The sequence below is a fragment of the Rana temporaria genome, chromosome 3 (assembly GCF_905171775.1).
Source record: "Rana temporaria chromosome 3, aRanTem1.1, whole genome shotgun sequence".
NCBI lineage: Eukaryota > Metazoa > Chordata > Amphibia > Anura > Ranidae > Rana > Rana temporaria.
In genome coordinates this window covers 127,205,846-127,231,720 of record NC_053491.1, presented here as the reverse complement: position 1 = coordinate 127,231,720, position 25,875 = coordinate 127,205,846, and the positions used below count along the sequence as shown (strand labels likewise).

Genomic DNA, 25,875 nt, shown 5'->3' with positions numbered 1-25,875 from the left:
TTTTTTTGTGAAAATAACCCAAATCAGTGTATATTAGTCTGTTGGAAAGATAGGCCGCGATTCAGATACATTGTCGTATCTTTGAGCGGGCGTAATGCATCTCCTATGCGCTACGCCGATGTAACATTGAGAGGCAAGTACTGTATTCAGAAAGCACTTGCTCTCAAAGTTACGTCAGCATATCGTAAATGGGCCGGCGTAAGCCCACGTAATTCAAAGTAGCAAGGCAGTGGGCGTGTTGTATTTTAATGAAGTGTGACCCCATGTAAATGCATGGCCGATCGAACGGCGCATGCTCAGAGTCACTTGGCAAATACTCCCTAAGATACATTGGCTTTGTCGACGTGAACGTAACATACGCCCAGCCCCATTCACGTACGACTTACGCAAACGACGTAAAATAGGACGCTGTTCCGAAGTCCATACCTTAACATTGCTTTATGAGGGGTAAAGTTACGCCGGACTGACGCCTTACGTAAATGGCGTAGCTAAATCCGACGTGCACAAGTACGTTTCTGAATCGGCGTATCTAGGTCATTTGCATATTCGACGTGTAAATCTACGGAAGCGCCCCTAGCAGCCAGCGTAAATATGCACCCAAGATACGACGGCGTAAGAGACTTACGTTGGTCGTATCTTGGCCAAATTCAGCCGTAACTAGGGTTGCCACCTCATCCCTTTAAAACAGAACACATATGAATTACACAGGTTCTGAGGCTAATTTAATTTAGATGAGGCTCCACTTGAGTTCAATTACCACCTTAATCAGCCACAGAACCTGTGTAATTCATATGTGTTCTGTTTTAAAGGGATGAGGTGGCAACCCTAGCCGTAACTACCTATATGAATCAGCACATAGATACGACAGCGCTCATTTGGACTTACGACGGCGTATCTGGAGATACGCCGTCGTAAGTCCTTTCTGAATCCGGGCCTTAGTGTCCACAAACTTTTTTGGCCTGGGCAGGAAGGGGGTGAAAGTTCCTGGTATTGAAGTGGTTAAACACTCAATATCCAACATCGACCAATCATCTGCCCCCATAGCAAAACTGGAGTTTTAAAGGAATATTAGGGTTTGAGGAAATTCATAAATAAGGACGTGCATGTAAAAGCAGAAGTTTAGCTGAAGTAATCAGCAGGCAAGTACCAGGGAGCCCCAAATTACGGTAATGATTTCTGTAGCAATTTGGGGGGCCTGCACCCCTTTTCTGAACTGGCCTATTTTGGAAAGCAGCCAAGTGATAAATGTTTTTATTTGATGTAGAGCACATTCTGATTACTTTCTCTGTCATTTTAGATGGATCTGATGTAAGCCCTACTGCTTTTGAGGTAAGGTGTGCTCTAGAAAAGCTTGTGGTACAGTGCGGACTTGTAGATACAGATGTGGAGGAGACTGGCGCTAGTTTTGGAGATACAAGTATAGATCCGAGTCTCTGTGGCTATGGACAGAACGTTTCCTCTCCATTTGCAGACACAAGTATTGAGCTGCCTGATCACATCTATTCATCCAATCTGTTATCTGTGGCAGTAAACAATTCGGAAATGTACTTTGCAGGCTGGGTTGTGAGGAAAGCCTTTAGCCAGCTGTCCTGTAACAAGTGCAGATGGGCACTTGTGACTGAACAATACCCACCGGACTTTACAAGTGCTTATCACTTACTGCAAGTCAAAGAAGGTACAGCTTTTTTTGTGCCCTCAAATGGAACAATTCGGACTCTGCAAGTAGTGGAGAAGGCTATGCATCGTATGCTGAATCATGGCAACTCCAAGCATAGGATATCTGTCCTCAGGCTGCAGCACCATGCGCTACTTACATTGGGTTCAGAAGATATATTTGATCTCCAAGAACACATGGCACAAACTGAGCTGGGCATGGACAATCATCACTTTCAGCTGCTGCGTTTCATTACCTCCATTTTTTATGAACTAAGGAAATCCTATATTGAAAAAACAACTATAGCAAATAAACAAAGAACACTTGTAAAACAAACACTGTCTAGACCTCTACAGTTTTAATTTGCTTCTGCAACTTGGGTGTTCCGACAATCCTTGCTAGGAGCAGGTCATCTTATGCCAGCCATAGACTTTTCAAATCAATTCAAACTGTGTATGGGTAGGCTGAACGTACCAAGTTGATCAAAATTGGTAAACTTGGGTACAACCAGCCTGCTGGATTTTACTTGTGATTATCACTAGTGGCTGGCATAGCCAATAATCACTGGAGGGATTCTTGTCAGCATTATCTGCATGGACTGGGGAATCAAGCAAATTTCTTTCCTGCAACTCGCCTTACTGTCATCTGTTTATTCCCATGATGACTTACAATACTTGATTGCATATAGACAAAGCTAGCATTAAATACTAGGTAGTGAGGGCATATTCATTTTATTTGTTTATGGATCCTAATGCAAAAAAATACTTTGTAAGCTTCCAGTTGCAATTGAACCACTTAGCCTACAGTACTGCAGTTACTGTAAATAAAGTATTCTTATTTTTTTTTGTATGAATAATGTAAAGAAGGAAGCTGGGTTGTTCCCCAATATTGTGGTCTACAGTTCATGTCATCACCTCATCCATATCATAAAGCTAACTCATGTAGGTTAAGTACTGCAATAAGAAGTATAAAGATAAGGTATTGATTAAATCTGAACATAAAAGTGGTCTTCAGTTTTAAATAATGTAGTCAGAATGTTCTGCCTGTGCGGGTTTCCTCTGGTTTCCTCCCACACTCCAAATAAATGCCGGTAGGTTAATTGGCTTCTTTCTATTTAACTTAGTATGTATGAATGTGCGTTAGGGACCTTAGATTGTAAGCTCCTTGAAGCCAGAAACTGATGTGAATGTACAATATATTCACCGGCCACATTATTAGGTGTACCCTTTGCCTTCAGAACTGCCTTAATTGTTTGTGGCACAAGGTGTTGGAAACATTTCTCAGAGATTTTGGTCCATATTGACATGATAGCATCACGCAGTTGCTGCAGGTTGGTCGGTTGCACATCCATGATGCAAATCTCCTGTTCCATCACATCACAAAGGTGCTCTATTGCAGTGGTTCTCAACCTCAGTCCTCAAGTACCCACAACGGGCCCTGTTTTGAGAACTTCCCTTGGATAAAATGGCTCTGATCAATACCATGTCATTGATATTGATTTAAAGCAGCTGTGGAAAAAAATGGACTGTTTGGGGTACTTGGGGACTGAGGTTGAGAACCACTGCTCTATTGGATGGAGATCTGTGGGGGCCATTTGAGTACAGTGACTTCATTTTCATGTTCAAGAAACCAGTGGTGAGATTTTATCTTTGCGACATGGTGCATTATCCTGCTGGAAGCAGCAATCAGAAGATGGTGCATTGAAGCCATAAAATGGATGGACAATACTCGGGTAGGCCATGGCATTTTAAGGATGCTCCCACTCACTGGATATTTTCTCTTTTTCGGACCATTCTCTTTAAACCCAAGAGATGGTTGTGTGTGAAAAAGTTTTTGTAATACTCAAACCAGCCCGTCTGGCACCAAAAACCATGCTACGTTCAAAGTCACTTAAATACCCTTTCTGATGTTTGATTTGAACTTCAGCAAATTGTCTTTACCACGTCTAGATGCCTAAATGCATTGAGTTGCTGCCATGTGATTGGCCGATTAGCAATTTGTGTACCTAATAAAGTGTATATGTTAAGCATTGTGTAAACGGATCGTGCTATACCAGTACCTGTAATAAATAAAGATATTTTTTTATTAGGAACCAACTTTTTTTTTGCCAAATGAAAGGATAATTTGTAAATATTTAATGTCCCTAAAAATTTCAAAGTATTCCCATGTTAAAATGTCCTACTTTTCCATTGGGTGAAAAAAATGGCTTGGCACCCAATATAGAGGATCAACTCAACCCAGCACTTACTAAACCTCCGTTAAATGCCTGGTCTTTTTACACAAGAATTAGCATTCGGCTTTTTCATAGAAGAGGTGTACATACGTAAATGTATAAGATATTCCTTTAAAACACAATTTTTTTTATTTTTTTATCTAAAAATCATGATCCAGGCCACATGCTCACTAGGGGATATGTTACCATTACAGTAATGTTTTACTTATGTAAATGAAAACCGAGCAATAAAATGTATGAATTATTCAAAATTTGTTTTACTGTGTATAGAATTTATTTACAGAATTCAAAACAGGTAAACCTTCAAATTTACACAGCCATAAAAATGACAGATCGCTCTTTACATTTTATTATACAGTAATCTACCTGCCAAAAGTCAAGTCTAAATGAATGGGTCTTCAAACTATGGCCCTCCAGCTGTTCAGAAACTACAATTCCCGTCATGTCTGTGAATGTCAGTTTTACAAGGCCTCATGGGAGGTGTCGTTCCGCAACAGCTGGAGGGCCATAGTTTGAGGATCCCTGAAAGTAACAAAGTCGTTTTCTGTCAGTTATGTAATATTATGTATAGAAGCTCCCAGACAGTGCAAATCTCTAACAATTAGGAGTCATTAGAAACAAACAGGAAATCGAGAATTAACAAATACAGTAAAAGAATACTTAAGGTTGTGTAATAAATGCCATAAACTGAGGCTTGGCTCTTTTTTTATTATTAATTGCCTCTAGGCTAGGGTTTGAGATTGCAGATTTATCCAAAATATCTGCGTCTTAAGCCCAAGGTGGACAAGGAACTGTGCACTGAAAATTATTACTGCATATTAGGAAAGTTGTGACCGCAACATTGTTTGACTAATCTAATATGTAAAAGTAAGCACTCTGAAGCTGATGGTTTAAGCTTTAGATGCATAAGCATCCACATTTGCCTGGTTTGCAATACAGATTAAATATACAAATCCAGGATTTTTTATATATATATATATATATATATATATATATAAACCCCCCCTTTTTTTTTTATCTGCTGGGTTACAGATAGTTAAATCTCAGAATGGGTATGTCACCCTTTGGATAGCTGCAATTAACTTTTGTGACGCTCAGATGGTATAGCCTTTGCTATGCTTCCAGTACTCCAGGCAGGAGACTTGACACTTTCCTTTATGGAATTTGTCCTGCTCTTTTTTAGAATCAGAGTGCTTGGTATTCTGTGAACAATCGCAAAAATACAAAGGGTTCTTTAAGGCTGTGTTTACACAGCAGGAGTTGGGTGCGTCTCCATTCACAGTTTCAGGTCAGATTTCAACCCGAATTTAGGGCTGAATTTGGACCTGAAACTGACCAAAAGACACACAGGACTCCTGTGCAATACACACCAGAGCCGCTGCAGAGATGTGTGAATCAGCTTCATAAAGACCTGGTCACAATCTCCTGCTATGCGAATTGGATGCAGAAAACCGCAACCAATTGGCACTAGTGTGAACCCAGCCTAAATAGACTAGGGAGAGGCTACCATGTAGAAAGTCTGCTGTTGGAACGCTATACATGTAGTGAAAGCTCATATCAATGCTCAAAGAAAGTGTAAATGGTCAATACAAAGCAGCGATCAGAGGTGCCACATACACCTCCTATTTACGTTGTGATCCAACAATTTTGTTAAGTGTTTTTTTTTTTTTGTACCTAGAGTATTTGCCAGATATTTTAAGCCAGGTTTTTCTGCAGTGTACAGTCCTGGATTATTCAAGTATGCAGTTTTATAAACTACGTATAAACAACCTTGAGCTATGTACATACTGTACATTTTTATAAAGTAGATTTGAAAATAGGCTTTTTGGACAGAACACAAAAGTGATTTTTTGCAGTTAAATTATTCCAAAGCTCTCAGCAGCGTTCATTTAAGTGATGCACTCCATGACATGAATCTGCAGCGTGTCCATATCTGGTACAGTCAGCTGACACTTAGGACATGTATGTACATGAGGACTTGACTGATCCACACTCTCCGCTCCTGCAAACAACAACATCATGTTAGTAGGTTACCATAGCTTTAATGGAATAAAATGCTAGTATGTTTGTACATCTTTTAGTAACAACCACGTTTCTTAACCACTTGCTTACTGGGCACTTAAAGCCCCCTCCGGCCCAGACCAGTTTTCAGCGCTGTCACACTTTGAATGACAATTGCGTGGTCATACAACACTGTACCCAAATTACATTTTTATGATTTTTTTTTTCTTCACACAAATAGAGCTTTCTTCTGGGGATATTTGATCACCTTTTGCGATTTTTTTTTTTTTTTTTGATTAAAAAAAAAAAAAAATTGCAAAATTTTATAACAAAATATATAAACATGTAATTTTTCTCCTTCATTGATGTACGCCGATAGGGCACCGATAAGGCAACACAGAGGTGGCAGTGATAGGTTACACTGATAGGAAGCTTTACTAGGTGACACTGATTGGCACTGATAGGTGGTACTGGCAGGTGGGCACAGATGAGGCAGAATTGCCTCTCTCTTCGGGACCAATTTTCCTTGTACACAAGCCGGTGATCGGATTTTTTTCTCTCCTCACGCTGTCAGCGTGAGGAGGGAAAAAAAAACAATTACCGATCCTTGTTTACATCATTTGATCAGCTGATCACATGGTAAGGGGCCGGCGCTGGCCCCTTACACAGATCGGTGATCACCAGAGTCTAATGCCTTGTTTCCACTGCACGGAACGGTTCGGGTCAGTAAGAATGGAGCGGTTTAGAATGGACCGGTCTATTCTCATGAGCGTTTCCACTGCAAATCGGACCGTCGGGGACCATTCAGGATTTAGAAAAAATGCCTAGCACATCCACCAATCAGTGGAATGTATTGCATCTCCTCCCCTAATGGAACCGTTCCATTTCCTATGGCCCCACATCTGAAGCAGGACCCAGAATGGTCCGGTACGGTTCGGTTTAATGGCACACTTTCGTAGTGGAAACACCCAAAATAGCGTACCGAACCGAACCGAACCGTACCGAACCGATCCGCTCAGTGGAAACGAGGCATTAGTGACCCAGCGATCACAGCAGGGGGCACATGTCTATTGCCGCCAATTTAACACCTGTGATATAGGGAGAAGCTTGCTCTCTTTCTGACTATTTATAAAAAAATAAATAAAAAAAATCCAAAATTGATATCACTGAACAAGATTAGTGACTCCTCCAATGAGGACATTAGTCTAGTTGCAAATGAGAGGGGCTTTCCTTCCTTTAGAGATTAAACCGTTGCTTCATGTTGTATCAAGACAGGAATGGGGGGAAAAAAAAAAGCACCTTGAACAGCAAACATGTTTTAGCCACTCTAGGTGATCGGATTTTTTTCTCTCCTCACGCTGTCAGCGTGAGGAGGGAAAAAAAACAATTACCGATCCTTGTTTACATCATGTGATCAGCTGATCACATGGTAAGGGGCCGGCGCTGGCCCCTTACACAGACCGGTGATCACCAGAGTCTTAGTGACCCAGCGATCACAGCAGGGGGCCCACGTCTATTGACGTCCTCCCGGATTTTCAGGTCCGTGCTGTAGCCGTCGTTCGGCTATAGCGCGGGCCTCTAGTGGTTAATTTCTGGTACTTCCATATCCTGGCATTTTTTCAATCCACTGCTTGCCCCATGTAGCCTTTGTTTACTCTGCAAACTTTGTAACATTTTCATCTGGGGGAAAAGGTATAGAAAACAATACTCCCAAGTCACTTTTGTCATCCAGTAACAGCCTCTCCAAAATCATAACTTACATTGCAGGCTCAGTGGTCCTGCGTTTGAGGGCTCATACCAGGAGAGGGGCAGAAAATGAGAAAAAAGGTTTAAGTATCGCTGCTCACTTCTTTCCCCCCTAGTGCAGCTTTAAATTACTAAGCTCTTTAGTGAAAATCAACCATTCTAAAAACGTGAAAAAAATATGCAAAACACAAAAAAAAAAACTGTTTTTCAAGATGAACTAATTTTTAAAATATCCAAACTGCTTTCATTGTGCAAAGTTTAGGAAAGGGTTAGAACCTGTCAGGTCTTTTTGTCTGTGACCATCTAGGGCAGGGGTGTCAAACTGGCAGCTCTCCAGCTGTTGCAAAACTACAAGTCCCATTATGCCTCTGCCTGTGGGAGTCATGCATGCAACTATCAGCCTTGCAATGCATCATGGGACTTGTAGTTTTGCAACAGCTGGAGGGCCGCCAATTTAACACCTGTGATATAGGGAGAAGCTTGCTCTCTGACTGTATTTAAAAAAATAAAAATAATCAAAAATTTATATCACTGAACAAGAATAGTGACTCCTCCAGGACATTAGTCTAGTTGCAAATGAGAGGGGCTTTCCTTCCTTTAGAGATTAAACCGTTGCTTCATGTTGTATCAAGACAGGAGTGGGAAAAAAAAAAAAAAAAGCACCTTGAACTGCAAACATGTGTTAGCCACTCTAGGAATACTTTAATATGCACCATGAAAAATAGCTGAAAATGTGTTAAACAGTGAATGAATTCTAAGACATTTTTGCAGTACTTTACCTCTTGACATGAGGTGGGGACCTTCTGATGAAGGCACATGGCGTCTCTGAAGCTGCTCAATGGAATGCCTGAAAGAAATATTTTATTTAGTTACATTTAATAAGAAATGTTCCTTGTGCTGATGCCAGCTGTCCTAGTTTGAATACACAATAACCTGTGGGGGTAACAGCTGCAGGAATTGTCACAGGGGCTCATTAACCACTTGCCGCCCGCCAATGACATATTGACGTCGGCAAAGTGGTTGTAGAATCCTGACTGGACGTCATATGACGTCCTCAGGATTCTGAGCCGCTGCGCGCCCCCGGGGGTGGCGCATCACGGCGATCGTTGTTGCGGGGTGTCAGTCTGACACCCCGCAACACCGATCTAGGTAAAGAGTCTCTCACGGAGACTCTTTACCACGTGATCAGCCGTGTCGAATCACGACTGATCACGATGTAAACAGGAAGAGCCGTTGATGCCTCTTCCTCACTCGCGTCTGACAGACGCGAGTAGAGGAGAGCCTATCGGCGGCTCTCCTGACAGGGGGGGTTCGCGGATTGTTTATCAGCGCAGCCCCCCCTCGGATCGCCACATGGACCACCAGGGAAGTTCACCCTGTCCATCAGTGCCCAGTGCCCATCTGTGCCACCCATAACTAGCCATCAGTGCCGCCCATGTGTGCCCATCAGTGCCGCCCATGTGTGCCCATCAGTGCCGCTCATGTGTGCCCATCAGTGCCGCCCATGTGTGCCCATCAGTGCCGCATACAAGCGCCGCCAATCAGTGCCACCTCATCTGTGCCCGTCAGTACTACCTCATCGATGTCCATCAGTGCCATCTCATCGGTGCCCATCAGTGCCGCCATATCAGTGCCCGTAATTGAAAGAGAAAACTTACTTATTTACAAAAAAATTAACAGAAAAAAATAAAAACTTATTTTTTTTCAAAATTTTCAGTCTTTTTTTAGTTGTTGCGCAAAAAAAAAAAAAAAAAAAAAAAAATCGCAGAGGTGATCAAATACCACCAAAAGAAAGCTCTATTTGTGGGAAAAAAAGGACGCCAATTTTGTTTGGGTACACTGTAGCATGACCGCGCAATTGCCATTCAAAGTGCGACAGTGCTGAAAGCTGAAAATTGGCTTGGGCGGGAAGGTGTATACGTGCCCTGTATGGAAGTGGTTAAGGCTTCATGTACTTTCCAATTTTCAGCTCTTAACGCTGTCGCTGTTTAAATGACAATTGCACGGTCATGCTACATGGTACTCAAACAGAATTTTTATCATTTTGTTCCCACAAATAGAGCTTTATTTTGGTGGTATTTGATCACCTCTGCGGTTTTTATTTCTTGCTCAACAAATAAAAAGTTTCTGTAAATAAGTACGTTTTCTCCTTAAAGCGGGAGTTCACCCATTTAAAAAATTCTCCCCTTAGCTTCCTGCTCGTTCGGTCTAGGGGAATCGGCTATTTGGAGTAAAATATGAGCTGTACTTACCCGTTTTCGAGCTGCATCTTCTTCCGTCGCTTCCGGGTATGGGTCTTCGGGAGCGGGCGTTCCTTCTTGATTGACATTCTTCCGAGAGGCTTCCGACGGTCGCATCCATCGCGTCACTCGTAGCCGAAAGAAGCCGAACGTCGGTGCGGCTCTATACTGCGCCTGCGCACCGACGTTCGGCTTCTTTCGGAAAATCGTGACGCGATGGATGCGACCGTCGGAAGCCTCTCGGAAACCTGTCAATCAAGAAGGAACGCCCATTCCCGAAGCCCATACCCGGAAGCGACGGAGAGGATGCGTCTCGTAAACGGGTAAGTACTGCACATATTTTAAAATAAATAGCCGATTCCCCTAGTAATAACGAGCATCCATCTAAGGGGGAAAAGTGCCCTCTAAGGGTGAACCCCCGCTTTAACTGACAGGCCCGATGAGGTGGCACTGATATGCAGCACTGGTAGATATCACTGGCTTTGTAGGTGGGCACTGATTGGCAGCTGCCTGGGGGTTCAGTGTAGTGGCCATCCCTGGTGGTCCTGGGCGGGCATCCGAGGGGGGTTGCGCTGATAAACAATCGGCACAGACCGCCCTGTCAGGAGAGCAGCTGATCGGCTCTCCTCTACTCGTGTCTGTCAGACGCGAGTGAGCAAAAGCCGATCAACGGCTCTTCCTGGTTACATCGTGATCAGCCGTGATTGGACACAGATGATCATGTAGTAAAGAGTCTCCATCGGAAAAAAAAAAAAATCAATGGTGGCATCATCGGATCACAAAAAAAAAAAAAAAAAATTTGATTTTGAAAAGAAAATTTGTTCGAAATTCGACCTTGTATGGGCCTGCTTAAGAGTCTTTCCCCATACAACATATTCAAGAGAATCTGTACTGGAGCATCGATCAATGAAAAGCACTCCAACAAATGGGGGTTTGCGGACCTTTCTTTCATGAACTTTAATGGCATCCCAGTCTTAGTCTGGAGGATTCAATATTGAGTTGCTCCACCCTTTGCAGCTATAACAACTTCAACTCTTCTGGGAAGGCGGTCCACAAGGTTTAGGATTGTGTCTATGGGAATGTTTGACCATTCTTCCAGAAGCGCATTTGTAAGGTCTGGCACTGATGTTGGATGAGAAGGCCTGGCTCGCAGTCTCTGCTCTAATTCATCCCAAAGGTGTTCTATCGGGTTAAGGTCAGGACTCTGAGCAGACCAAAGAAGTTCCTCCACCCCAAACTCACTCATCCAAGTCTTTATGGACTTTGCTTTGTGCACAATCATGTTAAAACAGGAAGGGGCCATCCCAAGACTGTTCCCACAAAAATGTCTTGGTATGCTGACCTTAAAGGTCCCGTCACTGGAACTAATTGGCCAAGCCCAACCCCTGAAAAACAAACCCCAGACCATAATCTCCCCTCCACCAAATTATTTGGGCCAGTGCCCATAGCAAGGTTCATAAAGACATGGATGAGCAAGTTTGAGGTGAAGGAACTTGATTGGCCCACACAGAGTCCTGACCTCAACCCACATGCCCATAGACACACTCCTAAACCTTGTTGACAGCCTTCCCAGAAGATTTGAAGCTGTAAAGGGTGGGCCAACTCAATATTGAACCCTACGTACTAAGACACCATTAAAGTTCATTTGCTTGGGGGGGCGTGGCCAACTTCCGGTATGTGAGGAAGCATCTTCACAGAGCTCCGACCGCACATTGATCCTGCATTATCCTGACGGACCTTAAGCCTCCTCATTTCCCCATCTAAGCACCTGAGTCGCTTGGGGAACAAACCTGGACCCTGGCGATGGTGCAATACGGCCCCGGAGCGGCCCCAAAGTCTGCGGAGATGCTGGGGATGTTTGCACACGAGGCGACCCAAAATGGCGCCCGCTCGGAGCGGTGTCCTTCTGTTCCTCCGGCTCGCAAGCCCGCCGAGGGGGATGATGACTGGCCAGACCTCACTGATCCTCTGGCCTCTCCCCTGTCCTCTCCCCAGTTAAATCCGGAGGAGGGTGGATCTGGTGAGCAGCGGACAGAGCCGTCGCTGCTACAAATCATGGACACCATTAAAAGCTGCCATGCTTCCCTGACATCACAGATTGAGACCATCAGGGTGGACTTTGCTATTCTCAAGGATGATGTCCAGAAGGTGAGACACAGGGTGTCACAGGCGGAGCAGAGAATCAGCGCAGTGGAGGATGATCTCAACCCCCTGATGGTGAAGGTGAGAGATATGGCGGCGGACTACAAGTCCCAGGAGGCCAAAATGGGGGACATCGAGGACAGAATGCGCAGAAACAACCTGCGGTTCCTGGGATTCCCAGAGGGCTCGGAGGGGAAGAACCCGGAGGAGTTTCTGCTATCCTGGCTCAAGCAAACCTTTGGTGAAGACAGCTTTTCCAACCTGTTTGCTATATAAAGGGCTCACAGAGTCCCCATGAGAGCTCCACCGCCAGGAAGATTCCCCAGACCCATGCTAGCCCGCTTCCTATATTTTAAGGATAAGGAGACCATCCTACGCAAGGCCCGTAATATGCCTGACCTGCTCTACAACAACAACCGCATTTCCATATTTTTCGGCGGCTACACAGAAGCAGAGAGCGGCTTTCCAGAGCGTGAAGCAGCGCCTGAGGGAACGGAGCCTGCCGTACAGCATGCTATACCCGGCCAAACTTCGGGTGGTGCACAAGGGCCAAACACAGTTCTTCATGTCGCCCAAGGAGGCAAACCGATGGCTGGAATCGCTGGGACATGGGTAAGACTCCTGCGTGCCCCTTGATGCTCCTGTCCCTTGGTGAGCCTGGGAGACATCCCCAGGGATGAGTGACGGTCATAATAATCCTTTTATTATCCTCTTCGGGGTTTTTTTTTTTTTTTGTTTTTTTCTTTCTTGAATCCTTAGTACAAGAGCGGCTGCTCTCTAGGCCCCAATATAGCCTGAGTGCTCCAGCCTTCCTGATGAACAATGCGGCTTTGAGACCTACTGCTGAGGGTCCTTCATCTATAGCGGTCATGTTTCTGCTCTACGTGAACTCACATACTTAACCCTAAGTTTTCCTGCCCGGCTGGTGCAGGGAGAATACCCCCCTCTTAGGGAGACATTTTCTGGTTACTGTTTTGGGGTGAAGCCTGTGGGATGTTAGGGGCTGCAGGCAGGGTGGGGGGAACGGGAGTTAGGATCCGTGAATCTGGATCCGGGACAGTTCTTGTGTTTTCTCTTTTTTTGGTTCTTTTTTTTCAATTTTTTCCATTGTTCAAGTATTTTGACCTACCTGTCAATTCTCTGCGGTCCAGAGACCCTGGTCCTCAATTGCATGTGTTTACCCAGCAATGTACTTATGTATATATGAATATGTGCCCTATACTGATCTATAATGCAGTGCGCTTGAGTGTGCCGATGATGTTGATGCTCTACCAGGGGGCCCCTCCGCTCTCGCTTTCTACTGCTGTGGGAGGCCCTGAGGGTCCCCCCCTTTTCCGTGAATGCTATGATGCAGACCCTTAATCTATTGTCCTGGAATGTGCGGGGGCTGAATTCTAAGATTAAACGGGCCTTGGTGTTCAAATATATTATGAAACGTAAGCCACAGGTGATATTTCTCCAGGAGACACATCTGGTGGGTTCCAGGACACTGGCGCTCCATAGGGCCTTTGTCGGCAGGGCATTCCACTCCACTTATTCTAATTATGCCAGGGGGGTCTCGGTTCTTATCTGTAAATCCCTGTTATGCACGACCAAATCCGTGAAACTGGACCCCCTGGGTAGGTATGTGGCCCTGGTGCTGTGTATTAATAATCAGATGTACACCCTGGTGGCGATCTACATGCCGCCCCCGTTTACAGTTGAGGTGTGGGATGCAATGATGGCGGAAGTGGTTCAGATGGCAGAGGGACCACTTATCTTAGCCGGAGATATGAACGCTGTGTTATCTCCGGATAAGGACAGGTTTGGGATGGCGGCTGTGAGGGGGTCACCATTAGAAGCATGTGTGAAACACTATGATTTGGAGGAGGCCTGGCGTTGGAGGCACCCGGATACTAAGGCATACTCATGTTATTCCTCCACCTTTAACACCCTCTCTAGATTAGATATGTGTTTTGTATCCACTGCACTTCTTCCGCGGGTGGTGGGAGTTCAGTACCTGCCAAGGGCCGTCTCTGATCACTCCCCTTTGCTTATTACTATTGATATGGAGAGGCCCAGAGGCTATGCACAATGGAGACTGAGCCCTCTGTGGCTCAAGGAGGAGTATTTTGAACGGTCCGTAGCCAGGTCCATTAACACTTTCTGGCTGGAAAACAGAGGGGGAGGCGCCAGTGGGAGTCACTTGGGAGGCGTTTAAGGCTTCGCTTAGGGGATAAGTCAGGGCTGAAGTTAAACATTTCCAATCTGACAGGGAATGGAAGGTCAGGGAGGCGGAGCAGGTAGCTGCTGAGGCGGAGGTTGACTACATAAAAAATCCCAACCCTGAAACCCATAGGAAATGGAGAGAGAATATGCGACTCCTGGATTTGGTCCTGGTAGAAAAAACGCAGAAAAAATTGCTATACCAGGCTCAAAGGGTGTTTGAATTTGGGGACAAAAACAGTAAGTTGTTGGCCTACTTGGCCCATTCCCAAGAATATATAATGTACAGAAGCAGCTGTGCACGTCACAGACGGACATAGCTCAGGCCTTTGTGGCCTTTTACTCTGATCTATACACCTCAAGGGTCGACTATACCACGGAGGTAGTCCGGGAGTATCTGGCTCCAATACCCCTTCTGGAGCTTTCGGGAGGGGTGGCGGAAGACCTAGATGGTCCTCTCACAGTAGAGAAGGTGACATCGGCCATGAATTCCTTGAACCCTAACAAGACCCCGGGTATGGACGGGTTCCCTGCAGAATGGTACTCCACATATGCAGAGAGCCTGGCTCCCCAACTGCTCAAGATGTATATGGACGCGTACCGGGGGGGGGGGGGCTCCCTGAATCTCTGCGAGAGGCACTTATAGTGCTGATCCCTAAGCCGCACAAGGACCTTGATTTCTGCGAATCGTACCGACCAATATCCCTGATCAATGCAGACGCCAAAATTCTAGCCAAACTACTGGCTAAGCGACTGAATAAGGCGATTGCGTCGGTAATACATCGCGATCAGACGGGTTTCATACCAGAGCGTTCGACGGCCATCAATCTTCGCCGACTTTTTACCATCCTACAAACTGGGGGACCCACGCCGGATACTCGGGCGGTGATGTCCCTCGATACGCATAAAGCGTTTGACTCCATTGAATGGCCATATCTGGTGGCTGTCCTTGGGCGGCTGGGGTTCGGTCCTAGGTTTATAAAGTGGGTGCAGATACTGTATGCCGAGCCAAGGGCCAGGATCAGGGTCAACAATACAGTCACAGATTCATTTAGCATAGCGAGGGGCACTCGACAGGGATGCCCGCTGTCCCCACTCCTTTTTGCCCTGGCTATAGAGCCGCTGGCGGCTCTGTTGAGAGAGGATGTGGGTGTGAAGGGGTGTGCGGTCAATGAGCTGGAAGAGAAGACATCCCTATATGCGGATGACATGCTGGTGTATCTGTCTGACACGGAGGATTCGTTGCCCAGGGCCCTAGATGTTATTTCAGAGTTTGGCCGGTTCTCAGGTTTCAAGGTGAATTGGAATAAATCCATTCTGTTTCCTTTTGATCCTGCCTATGTCCCGAGGCTGCCCCTGGGGGCCCCACTGAAAATAGTCTCTAAATTTCGTTATTTGGGAGTGGAGATTCAACTGCCGATCCAAACTTACATAACTAACAATTTGACCCCCATGAAGGTGAGATTGAGGGAGAGCCTGCAGACCTGGGCTAAGCTGCCACTGGGTCTCCTGGGTCGAATCAACGTGTTTAAGATGATTTACCTGCCCAGGTTCCTGTACCTGCTTTGGCATGCACCAGTGTACATCCCCAAGACGTGGTTCACAGGGATTAATAGGATGCTCTCGGCGTTTCTCTGGGGCCCTAAGCCCGCCAGAGTGGCGCTGGACACACTGTACTTGCCGGTACGGGAGGGAGGACTGGCCCTACCTAATCTGCAATGTTACTACCTGGCTGCCCAACTCACGCATGTGCACTGGTGGGGGTTCCCTAACGCAGACATGGCCTCGGTGGCGACCCAGGCGGCCCTGGTCCATTCGTATGAGGGACTCATTAATGTCCTCTATAGGAATGGCCCATACCCGGAGCAGGGGGCAGGTTTGTTGAAACTGGCGTATAAAATCTTTCATACGTGTAATGCTAGGGTGGGGGGTACTGCTCTGAGGATGTCCCCCAATGCTCCTCTGTGGCATAACCCTCAACTTCGGGAGATATTTCAGGTACCAGATGGGTCGTGCTGGGCTGCATATGGGGTTAAGTACGCTCATCAACTTTTTAGAGATGGGATCTTTAAGACCTTTGTGGATTTGAAATCGGAATATGGGGTCCCCAACACATTCTTCTTTCGGTACCTGCAGCTGCGTCATGCGGTAAATGCCCAATATGGCAGGGGGGTGGTGGCGCTCTCCCCTTCTAGAGTGGAAAGGATATTAATTGATGGGGAACATACACAGTTGATCTCCAAATATTACGTTATGCTGTTGACATCGTCCTCTCCTAGAATGAGGAGGGTGTTGTCGCAGTGGCAGGAAGATATACCGTCCCTCACGGAAGAGACATGGTCAGAGGTTCTGGACACGTTGGTACCCTCGGTAATCTCAGCTAGAGACAAGTTGACTCAGTTCAACTATCTTCATAGAATTTACTATACTCCCAAGCGTCTACACAAGATGGGCAGACGGGAATCATCAGACTGCCCTCGCTGCCATACAGCAGAGGGAGATTTCTTTCATATGATATGGCTATGCCCCCGGGTGGAGAGCTTCTGGAGGGAAATACTAAAATTTCTTGAGGATACTATGGAGCTTCCAAACATTTACTCCCCGGCCAGATGTCTCTTAGGGGATCTGGAAGAGGAGGAAATATCAAACTCACAGAAAAATCTGCTTAGAGTGCTGTTTTGCTACGCAAAGAAAGCAGTGGCCCTTAAATGGAAGAACCCGTCACCGCCGTCCTTACAAGAATGGGTGGTCCTGGTAAATAGGGCCGTGCCTATGTATAAGTTGACCTGTATTGCCAGAGGTTGTCCTAAAAAATTTGATAAAGTATGGGCTAGATGGGTGGAAAGGGTGTCGGGGGAGGATGCAGGGGCATAAAGATTAGCAATTATCAGGTGGCTAGAGAGGTGGGAGGAGCCCTGTAACCAAGTTGAGCGCTGGAGGATATCAGTTGATTGCACACTGAGGGCATGGCATAGGACAGGTGATAATGTTCCATTATGATTTCTGTTTATGGTCTAGGATTTTCTGTTGTTGTTTTTGGTTTTTTTTTTCTTTACATGCAATGTGTCTCAAGATCCGAGCTGTAAACTGGATGACTCTATAATCAGTAGTTGATGTACTTGACGTATGTTGTACAAAATGTGTACTGTGCTGTATCCTTGTATGATACTGTTAATATGTACAATAAAATTTAAGTTCATTTGCTTGTAAAGGCAGGCGTCCCAATACTTGACAATATAGTGCATGTCATAACATGACTAGAGCAGGACATGTCGGCCATTTCATAATACATCATGGAGAACTTGAAAAAAAAAAAAAAACAGCTTTTGCTTCCTGTAAGAGTATATTAACTTAATCTTGTATACAAAGTCTAAAGGGCCATGTGAGGTGCTGAACCTAAAGTTGGCTAGTGCTGCTCTGTTTATCAAACTATACTACAATAATATTCAGCCTGGGGTTCATGCAAATATGGTTTATTTTCATTTTAAGCCATCATTTACAATCAGTGAATACCTACCTTCCCTTCAGAGATTCATTTTCTTCCAATATGAGTGCCAGCTGTGTAGCCAAGTCCTCCTTTTCTTGGTGAATATTTTGCCTGGCTTCTCTCTCCGCATGAAAATCAGAACAGTAGACATCAACCTTTAAGTAAAAGATGTATGTATAAACAGTGCACTAATGAACTGCAATCCACTTTACTGCAATTCTCTTATTTTAACCTAGCTTCCATTAGGAGACATTACTGTCTACAACAAGGTGGCATCTTGTAGGTACCAGCTCTGCAATACTAGTTTCAGAACTAAACAAGGAGCATTTCTGGTTTTGCGCTGAGACAAGGTGGCCTTAAAACTTAGGGTTGCCTTCTTGCCCAAGGTAATTTTATTTTTCCTTTCACCTCAACCAGGACACTGTTCTTCCATCCCTCCATTTGGCTCCAGTTTGCCAAAAGGAAATATCCCTCTATTGTTTGGATGTGGTTCAGGCTTTGGGAGTCTATCAGCAACTGCTTTTCAGAAAGGCAAATTCCCTTTTTTGTCATCCTGGATAAACCACCACCTGGTTGCATTGAATACAAATCTTAACGCATGTAAGTTATGGCTGCAACTCTAAAGTAATTACAGATAAAGTGCCCCTGAAAGAAACAAATTTCATCTATACCACTTTTGAGGTATGTGCTACACTCTTGAAAACAACACTCAAGATACAACTCTTGAAAAATCTTCAGAATCCAACACTTCAGGGAGTGTCGAATTCCTGCACCCTGTGGTCCTTCTCATCGGCCCCTACCTTACTTCAAGACACAGTAGTGAAGTAGGAGCCACCAGATTCAAAAGTCATTTTAACAATCATTTTTTAGGCTTAAGGAAAAATGAAGCAAGTTCTGGCACACCTTTAGGCTGAGCACTGCAGGCATTTACTAAACATTTATTATTTCCCACTGAACATAATATTCTTTAGATGGCTACCTGTCACATAAAAATGTAAACTCAACTCATCTAACCAAAATTTAGTTAAGTGTAGAGCAGGGAAAGTGGGCTACCACCCATTGCTGGCTTATTTATTTTGGGGGGGGGGGGGGTTGGGGGGGAGAAATGGGGACAATGCTTCAATAAAATTTCAATGGGTCTCATCCCACCTTAGAATGGTTTAGCAGTTTGCTGCAAATGTAAGGTGTGGGATTGTGCTCATGTCATAGAACAATCATTTTCCCTACTTGTGTCCTTAAAAAATAAATAAAAGTGCTGCTTTAAGTGTCAGTTTTGGATTAGCTTCTACAATGATTAGGCTATTCTGGAGTTTTGTCACCTAGCAGACAACACGGCAAATAAAAGTAGTTCTGCTATAGCATACCTGAGCTTTGAGAAGTGCTATTGTCTCAGCATCTTCTGTATGATTGTCAATTTCCTTCTTCAGCTCATCGATCTCTTGCTGTTTTTTAGCCAGAGCTTTTTCACATTCATCCAGCTTTCCTAATAAATTTGTCCACTGCGCTTTTGGCACCTTCTCGGCCTGGACAAAAGAAAAAAGCACACTTTGCGATATTATGTGATGAAAAAGTGCCAATTTAAAGGTTTCGTTTTAAAGACAGAAGACTGTAGAGAATATATATTTGTGACAGATATTGTTTAACCACTTTGTGACCGCCCATATTGTACTGTGGACGGGCGGCTCCTACAGGCACAGCAATGTACCTATACGTCACCTACTTCTTCCAGGTTCAGGGCGTGTGCCCCTGCTGAGATTAGACACAGCAGGATTTTGTCAGCAGCTACCAGCCAATAATTCATGGTCGGGACCTGCTCGATCTGTCCAATCAATCACAGCCCTATGTGGGCAAACACAGGGCTCTGTACAGAGGGAACAATCTCGTTGTTTCAGTCTCAGATTGCCCACAGCACTATCACAGTCCCACTATAAAAGCCACTGATCACCACCATTACTAGTATTAAAATAAAAACCTAGACTCTACAATCACTTTAACTTGCATTGCGTTAAGGCAGGCAATTGACATGAATAGGCTGCCAACACCAGAAATGGAATGCAAATTAAATGTGCACCATATTTTCTTTTGCAGTGCACTATAACACAAAATAGCGGGTTATTATGTGTTGGTGCTCTACGACATACATGCTTTGGAGGTACCATTCAAAATGACTCGGTGTGCATTAATTTGCATATTCCTGCATCACTCCGCATTGCAGAGGTCTGAATGGTGCCTTAACTACTTGCCGACCGCCCACCGTCGTTATACGTCCTCACTTTAGAGATGAATATTTCGGTAATGGTAGCAGCTGCTGCCACAATCGAGATATTCATCTCTTCTGTGGGCGGCCGTTTTAACGATAATGGCGGTCTCCGCGGCGAATTCGCCGCGAGATCGCCGTTATCGGTGGCGGGAGAGGAGCCTCCCGCCGCTCTCCCGCGCCCTCCGCCGCTTACCGGAGCCGTCGGTAGCGGCGGAGGGGATCGGATGTGTCCGGCAGCTGAGCGGGGACGAGACTGAAGGAAAAATCTCCTTCGCCCGTCCCCATAGCTCCGCTGGGCGGAAGTGACGTCAAAACGTCAGTCCCGCCCAGCGTCTTAAAGAAAATTTTTTTTTTTTTTTGTCATTTGAAAAAATGACATTTCCAAATATTTTTTTTTTTTTTTTGCATTTAAGCCCAAAAATGAGATCTGAGGTCTTTTTGACCCCAGATCTCATATTTAAGAGGACCTGTCATGCTTTTTTCTATTACAAGGGATGTTTACATTCCTTGTAATAGGAATAAAAGTGATAATTTTTTTTTTTTTTTTTTTCAGTGTTAAAAATTCTAAAATAAATAAAAATAAATGCGAAAAGCAAAAAAAATGTTTTAAAGCGCCCCGTCCCGACGAGCTCGCGCGTAGAAGCGAACGTATACGCGAGTAGCGCCGACATATGAAAACGGTATTCAAACCACACAAGTGAGGTATCGCCGCGATCGTTAGAGCGAGAGCATTAATTTTAGCCTTAGGCCTACTCTGTAACTCAAAAAATGCAACCTGTAGAATTTTTTAAACATCGCCTATCAAGATTTTTAAGGGTAAAAGTTTGACGCCATGCCACGAGCGGGCGCAATTTTTAAGCGTGACATGTTGGGTATCATTTTACTCGGCGTAACATTATCTTTCACAATATATAAAAAAATTGGGCCAAATTTATTGTCTTATTTTTTCATTTAAAAAAGTGAATTTTTTCCAAAAAAAGTGCGCTTGTAAGACCGCTGCGCAAATACGGTGTGACAAAAAGTATTGCAATGACTTCCATTTTATTCTCTAGGGTGTTAGAAAAAAATATATATAATGTTTGGGGGTTTTAAGTAATTTTCTAGCAAAAAAAAAATGGTTTTGTCTCGTAAACACCGACTCTGAAAAACAGGCCCGGGGCTAAAGTGGTTAATATACCTTTAAAGATCACAATGTAAAGATCTGGCATACTACATTTCAAGTGATCAAATCATACACTATAAAACGGTAACATTTCATGATCTTCAAAACATGAAGAGACATTAAAACATGTCCCATGAATTTACCTCTGCTTTTTTCAACAGTTCGTAGTCCAATTTCTGTTTGTCGAATGATTCCTGCAGAGCCGACATCCGCCTCCTTATTAAACAAACAAGTGCAAGTCATTTGTAAAAGTATATTATATAAGACAAAGGCAGGAAAAGTGCTAAACACTAGTTCTAGTTTTCCTGAACAAAAATATTAAAACTGGAATGAAGTGGTAGATGAAAAACATGAATGTATTGGTTTTACAATTGTACTGAATAGGTGGCCACTGGTTGTAGCTAGGCATTTCAAGTCAGAGCACTTACTTTTGTTCTTCAGTTTTGCTCTGCTCCATTTTGATTTCGGTATTCGAACTTTCCACTTGGAGCTCCAATGTCTGGACAGAACATAGAAGTTTCTGTCTCTCATCCAAATCAAACTGGTTATCTGCAAGCTTCTTATCAAGAGACAAACATCTGGAGAGTAGAGAAACAAAGTGCCATGCTAAGACTAAATAAGTGTGGAAGATACGGTAGTCATTTTTAAATTGCATCATATAGAATATGTTGATTCCTTCTAGTATATCTTGGCAGCACTGAGGTTGTTGGCCCAACCACAGTACTACCTGCCTGGAGTTTTCATGTTCTCCCTGTGCCCGAGTGGGTTTCCTCCTACACTCCAAAGACATGCTGGTAGGTTAGATAAATTTTCCCTAGTATGTGTATGTATGAATGTGAGTTAGGGACCTTAGATTATAAACTTCAATAGGAGCACCTTTAAAAACACACAATAAGCCTAGGTTCACACTGGGCTGCAGGAATGAAGCAGTACGAGTTCAGCTGAACTCGCACGATTTCACTCCTGCTTGTCAGTCCCGATTTTGGCTGCAATTACAGAGACATATGTGCAGGTTTCTATACAGATGTCAATGTAAATCGAAGGCGGAAATTGCAAAGAGTAGTACAGAAACTACTTTTTGAAATCGATGCGTCGTCGCACCGATTAGGGCGGTGCCATTGCCGGCAATTTGACATGTCAAAATGCACCAGTGTGAACCAGGGCTCAGTGTGTTTTAACACCTGAAGAACTGCTGTCCTCCTCTTGCCCACCTTGGGAAACAAACTCCTGAAGCCTGATACACATGCAAAAAACAGTTGTTAAATGACTGAATACCTCTTAAAAAAAAAAAAAGTATGCTTGGTGCAAAGTCCACCCAGTTCAACCAATTAAAAAGGAGGAAAACCAAAACATTTTTTACAATCCTATATTACACAATCCCATAGTCAGAGTTAGGGCTGCAACGGATCACAGGTGATCCGTGATCCGAACGGGTCACCCCCTTCGGATCGGCACACACTGTGATCCGCGGATTGCCGCGGCTCCGGAGCTAGGCCGAAGCCGCGGCCTTTCCTAATGTTATTTCCGCGGCTCCAGAGCTAGGCCGAAGCCGCGGCCTTTCCTAACATTATGGCCGCGGCTTCGGCCTACCTCCGGAGCCATGGCTATAACGTTAGGAAAGGCTGCGGCTTCGGCCTAGCTCCGGAGCCGCGGCAATAACATTAGGAAAGCCCGCGGCTTCGGCCTAGCTCCGGAGCCGCGGCCATCTTGGTACACCCGGCAGCAGCCCTCCTCCTCTGTTTACACCCACAGAGGAGGAGGAGCCCGCACTCGGACACACCGCTGGAAGTGACTCTGTACTACCTGAGGGGGGGGATTTGTCTTGCCTGAGGGGGTGGGGCAGTCTTGCCTGAGGGTATGTGGATATTACAGTGGGGGGGATGTGGATATTACAGTGGGGGGGGGGATGTGGATATTACAATGGGGGGGGGGGGAGAGATGTGGATATTACAGTGGGGGGGGGGGGGAAGAGATGTGGATATTACAGTGGGGGAGAATTTTTAATTTTTTTTGCCGATCCGAAAAATGATCCGATCCGTGACTCCTGATCCGAGGAACGATCCGAACTGTGAGTTTTTTGATCCGTTGCACCCCTAGTCACAGTTGATTCAGAGAAAGGCAAACAAATTCCAGTAAAGCATGATCCAATATGCTCTAGCAGGGGGGTCGGGAGTCCTTCCTGATCCCCCAAGAGGGGGATGTTAGTTACCCAGATATCTCTCTCTCTCTCTCCTTGAAGTGAACAACAACACCAACTTCACTATATGGACCACTTATGTATTTATGCATGTTGATCATACAGGTTTGTGATGTGGTGCACGGCTTTCTAAAGAAAGATAAAAAAAACAACAAACCTCATTTTCATTAAAATATGCTTTTCTGTGTGATGGCGACCCATGCAAAATGAATGAACTGCAACATGTGTGTGGAGTATCACACTACAACATTCTGAACAGAGCCCTCAAAGTTTTGCTTAAAGTGACTGCATGAGCAAAATACAGGTTTGCTGGATGTCAAACCTGTTAAAACAGCTTTAATAACGCAGAGTTAAATGTTCCTACATGCTGGATAGTGTTGGCCCTCCATGTGTATAGACATCAATTCATGGGATGGCATGGGTGCCAAAGTCCATTAACCCACCTCAAACCTCATTGCTCCATTATCTCTTGCCTATAAATGAGCATCATTATGTTTACCTGTCTTCCAGCTTATTCTTAATCAGCTGAGCCCCATTTAACTTCTCATTTGTCTCATAAAGTTCTTTATTTAGCACTTCCACCTTTTGTTTAAGCATCTCTACTTCCCCAGATAGCTGGAAAACAGAATTCACATAATTTAGATATAGTAAAAAAGATGTAAAAGTAATCTTTACCACCTCATACACAATATAACCATATTCAGTACATTCACCTGTGACTATGCAATTCAATTTGTGTCACCTACCCCGAATAATAAACTTGGAGAATAAATACAAGATATGGGATCTAATGTCCAGAATGAGTGGAACACTGGCTTTTCCAGGTTGTTATTTTTTTTTCAACTGACCTAAAACTGTATTTGATTTAATTTGATAAGTATGAACAATATCGTCAGCGCACAAAGGAACACTTTTTATGGGCTACCTGAGCTCATTCACAAACTAACCCAGGTAACCGTTTACTTGCTAAAAAGGACACGTTAAAAAAAAAATACACAAAAAAGGCAATTTAGTTATGGTTGCAAAATGGCCTGGTAGTCATCCAGGCAACTTTTTTTTAATAAAAGAAAAGTTATACTTCTCTTTATAAAGTGATCACTTCTGATGATATCACACCGGCTTCTGGTCTTGGGGCAGCGACAGCCATCTTGCGCTGTATGTACCAGGCTCTGCCCCCTAGGCACACATACATGCGAGTGCAGTGAAATTGTAAGGTTTTAGATGGTTTAATAAAGTTGGCTGCTTTGCGCAATTAACTTTTTCCTCCTACAGTTTGAGTGGCAGTGTATTGCATTAAAAGAAATTACATCCTGGTACATGTGAATGGACAAGTTGGTGAGAAGATACACAGTGGGTCCAACCAAAAAATGAGCAGCGAGACCTAAATAGTAATCGTAGGTCCATCAATTGTGGCGAGTATACATCCATGTGGGGATTTAGGCAGGCCTAGACGGTACAAATTTAGCATGAAAGAAATTTGCATTGATTCCCCTATCAACACAGACAGCGCTGACAGGGGAATCTCACCTGCCGAGACATTGTATTCTTCTGCTGCTGTCCCCGCTAGGAGAATAGTGATTATTGCTGGCTACTATGCCAGCCGCTAGTGATAATCGCATGTAAAATCCAGCAGGCGGGTTGTACCCTAGTTGATCGACTAACTTGGTATATTCAGCCTGCCCATATACTGTTCAAATCTTGGCTGGTTCCTACTGAATAGGCTGAGATTTAAACGTCTATGGCCAGCCTTACTAGTAGCACCAGTACCTGTTCACCTACCTTTTGTATCTTAAACAACTATTATTTCAGCAGGACTTAGTGATACATTGGACATTAGTTGTATTTTCTGGTGCCGTTTATACATTCTGTGCACTTTTAAGGGCTCATGCACACAGGAATTTTTTTTACAGCTACTGTTAGGGGCATCTGAATTTTTTTTTTTAAATACGGATACATGGAAACATGCTTGCTATGAGTTACAATCATGCTTGTATTATAGACATGTGCATTTGCTTGGTTGTAATGGATAATACACACTTTATAGTTCTGACAGTTTGACACACAAGGCCCATTATTTTCACAGCTTACTTACAAGTTCTGCAGCCTGTCTATCTTCATCAGTTTGCTCCACTATTGGCTCGGTTTCCGTTTCTTTATGTATGCAATGTATTGATTTTTTTTCAAGATCCGACAGTCTAACACACAAAACATATTTGAAGAACATTCTTTAGAGACGGCATACATAACTAGGTCCATACTTTAAAAGCAGCTATTAATTTGCTTTGAATATTTTACTCCAGCTGACTGGTACTGCAACTTTTACACAAGCCAGATTCAGTTTACTAAGGCAGGTCATAGATGATACGATTTTCTTTCCTGCAACCATGGGAATCGCTCTATTTGCCCAATAACACAGTGCTGACGGGAGCTATCCCAGGGCTGGGGGGGGTTGAAGCCATCCCTGCTGGGAGAACACAATGATTATTGATAGAGGCTATAGCCACTGGCAAAAATCATATGAAAAATGTGACATGCTGTCTGTACCCAA

General features: G+C 44.3%; 1 protein-coding gene across 3 annotated transcripts in view; it reads right to left on the bottom strand.

The window, feature by feature from the left end:
- Positions 1–4,124: 4,124 nt before the first annotated feature.
- OPTN (optineurin) overlaps positions 4,125–25,875 on the bottom strand; it is a 48,280-nt gene continuing 26,529 nt past the window's right edge. For all 3 annotated transcript variants that reach the window (XM_040343405.1, XM_040343404.1, XM_040343406.1), the window contains exons 7-14: positions 25,420–25,522; positions 23,827–23,942; positions 21,559–21,708; positions 21,274–21,346; positions 19,073–19,231; positions 17,739–17,863; positions 8,414–8,481; positions 4,125–5,889 (exon numbers count right to left, since the gene is read on the bottom strand). In XM_040343405.1, coding sequence (XP_040199339.1) covers positions 5,777–5,889; positions 8,414–8,481; positions 17,739–17,863; positions 19,073–19,231; positions 21,274–21,346; positions 21,559–21,708; positions 23,827–23,942; positions 25,420–25,522 — 907 coding nt within the window. In that variant the 3' untranslated portion in view covers positions 4,125–5,776. The remainder of the gene's footprint in view (positions 5,890–8,413; positions 8,482–17,738; positions 17,864–19,072; positions 19,232–21,273; positions 21,347–21,558; positions 21,709–23,826; positions 23,943–25,419; positions 25,523–25,875) is intronic.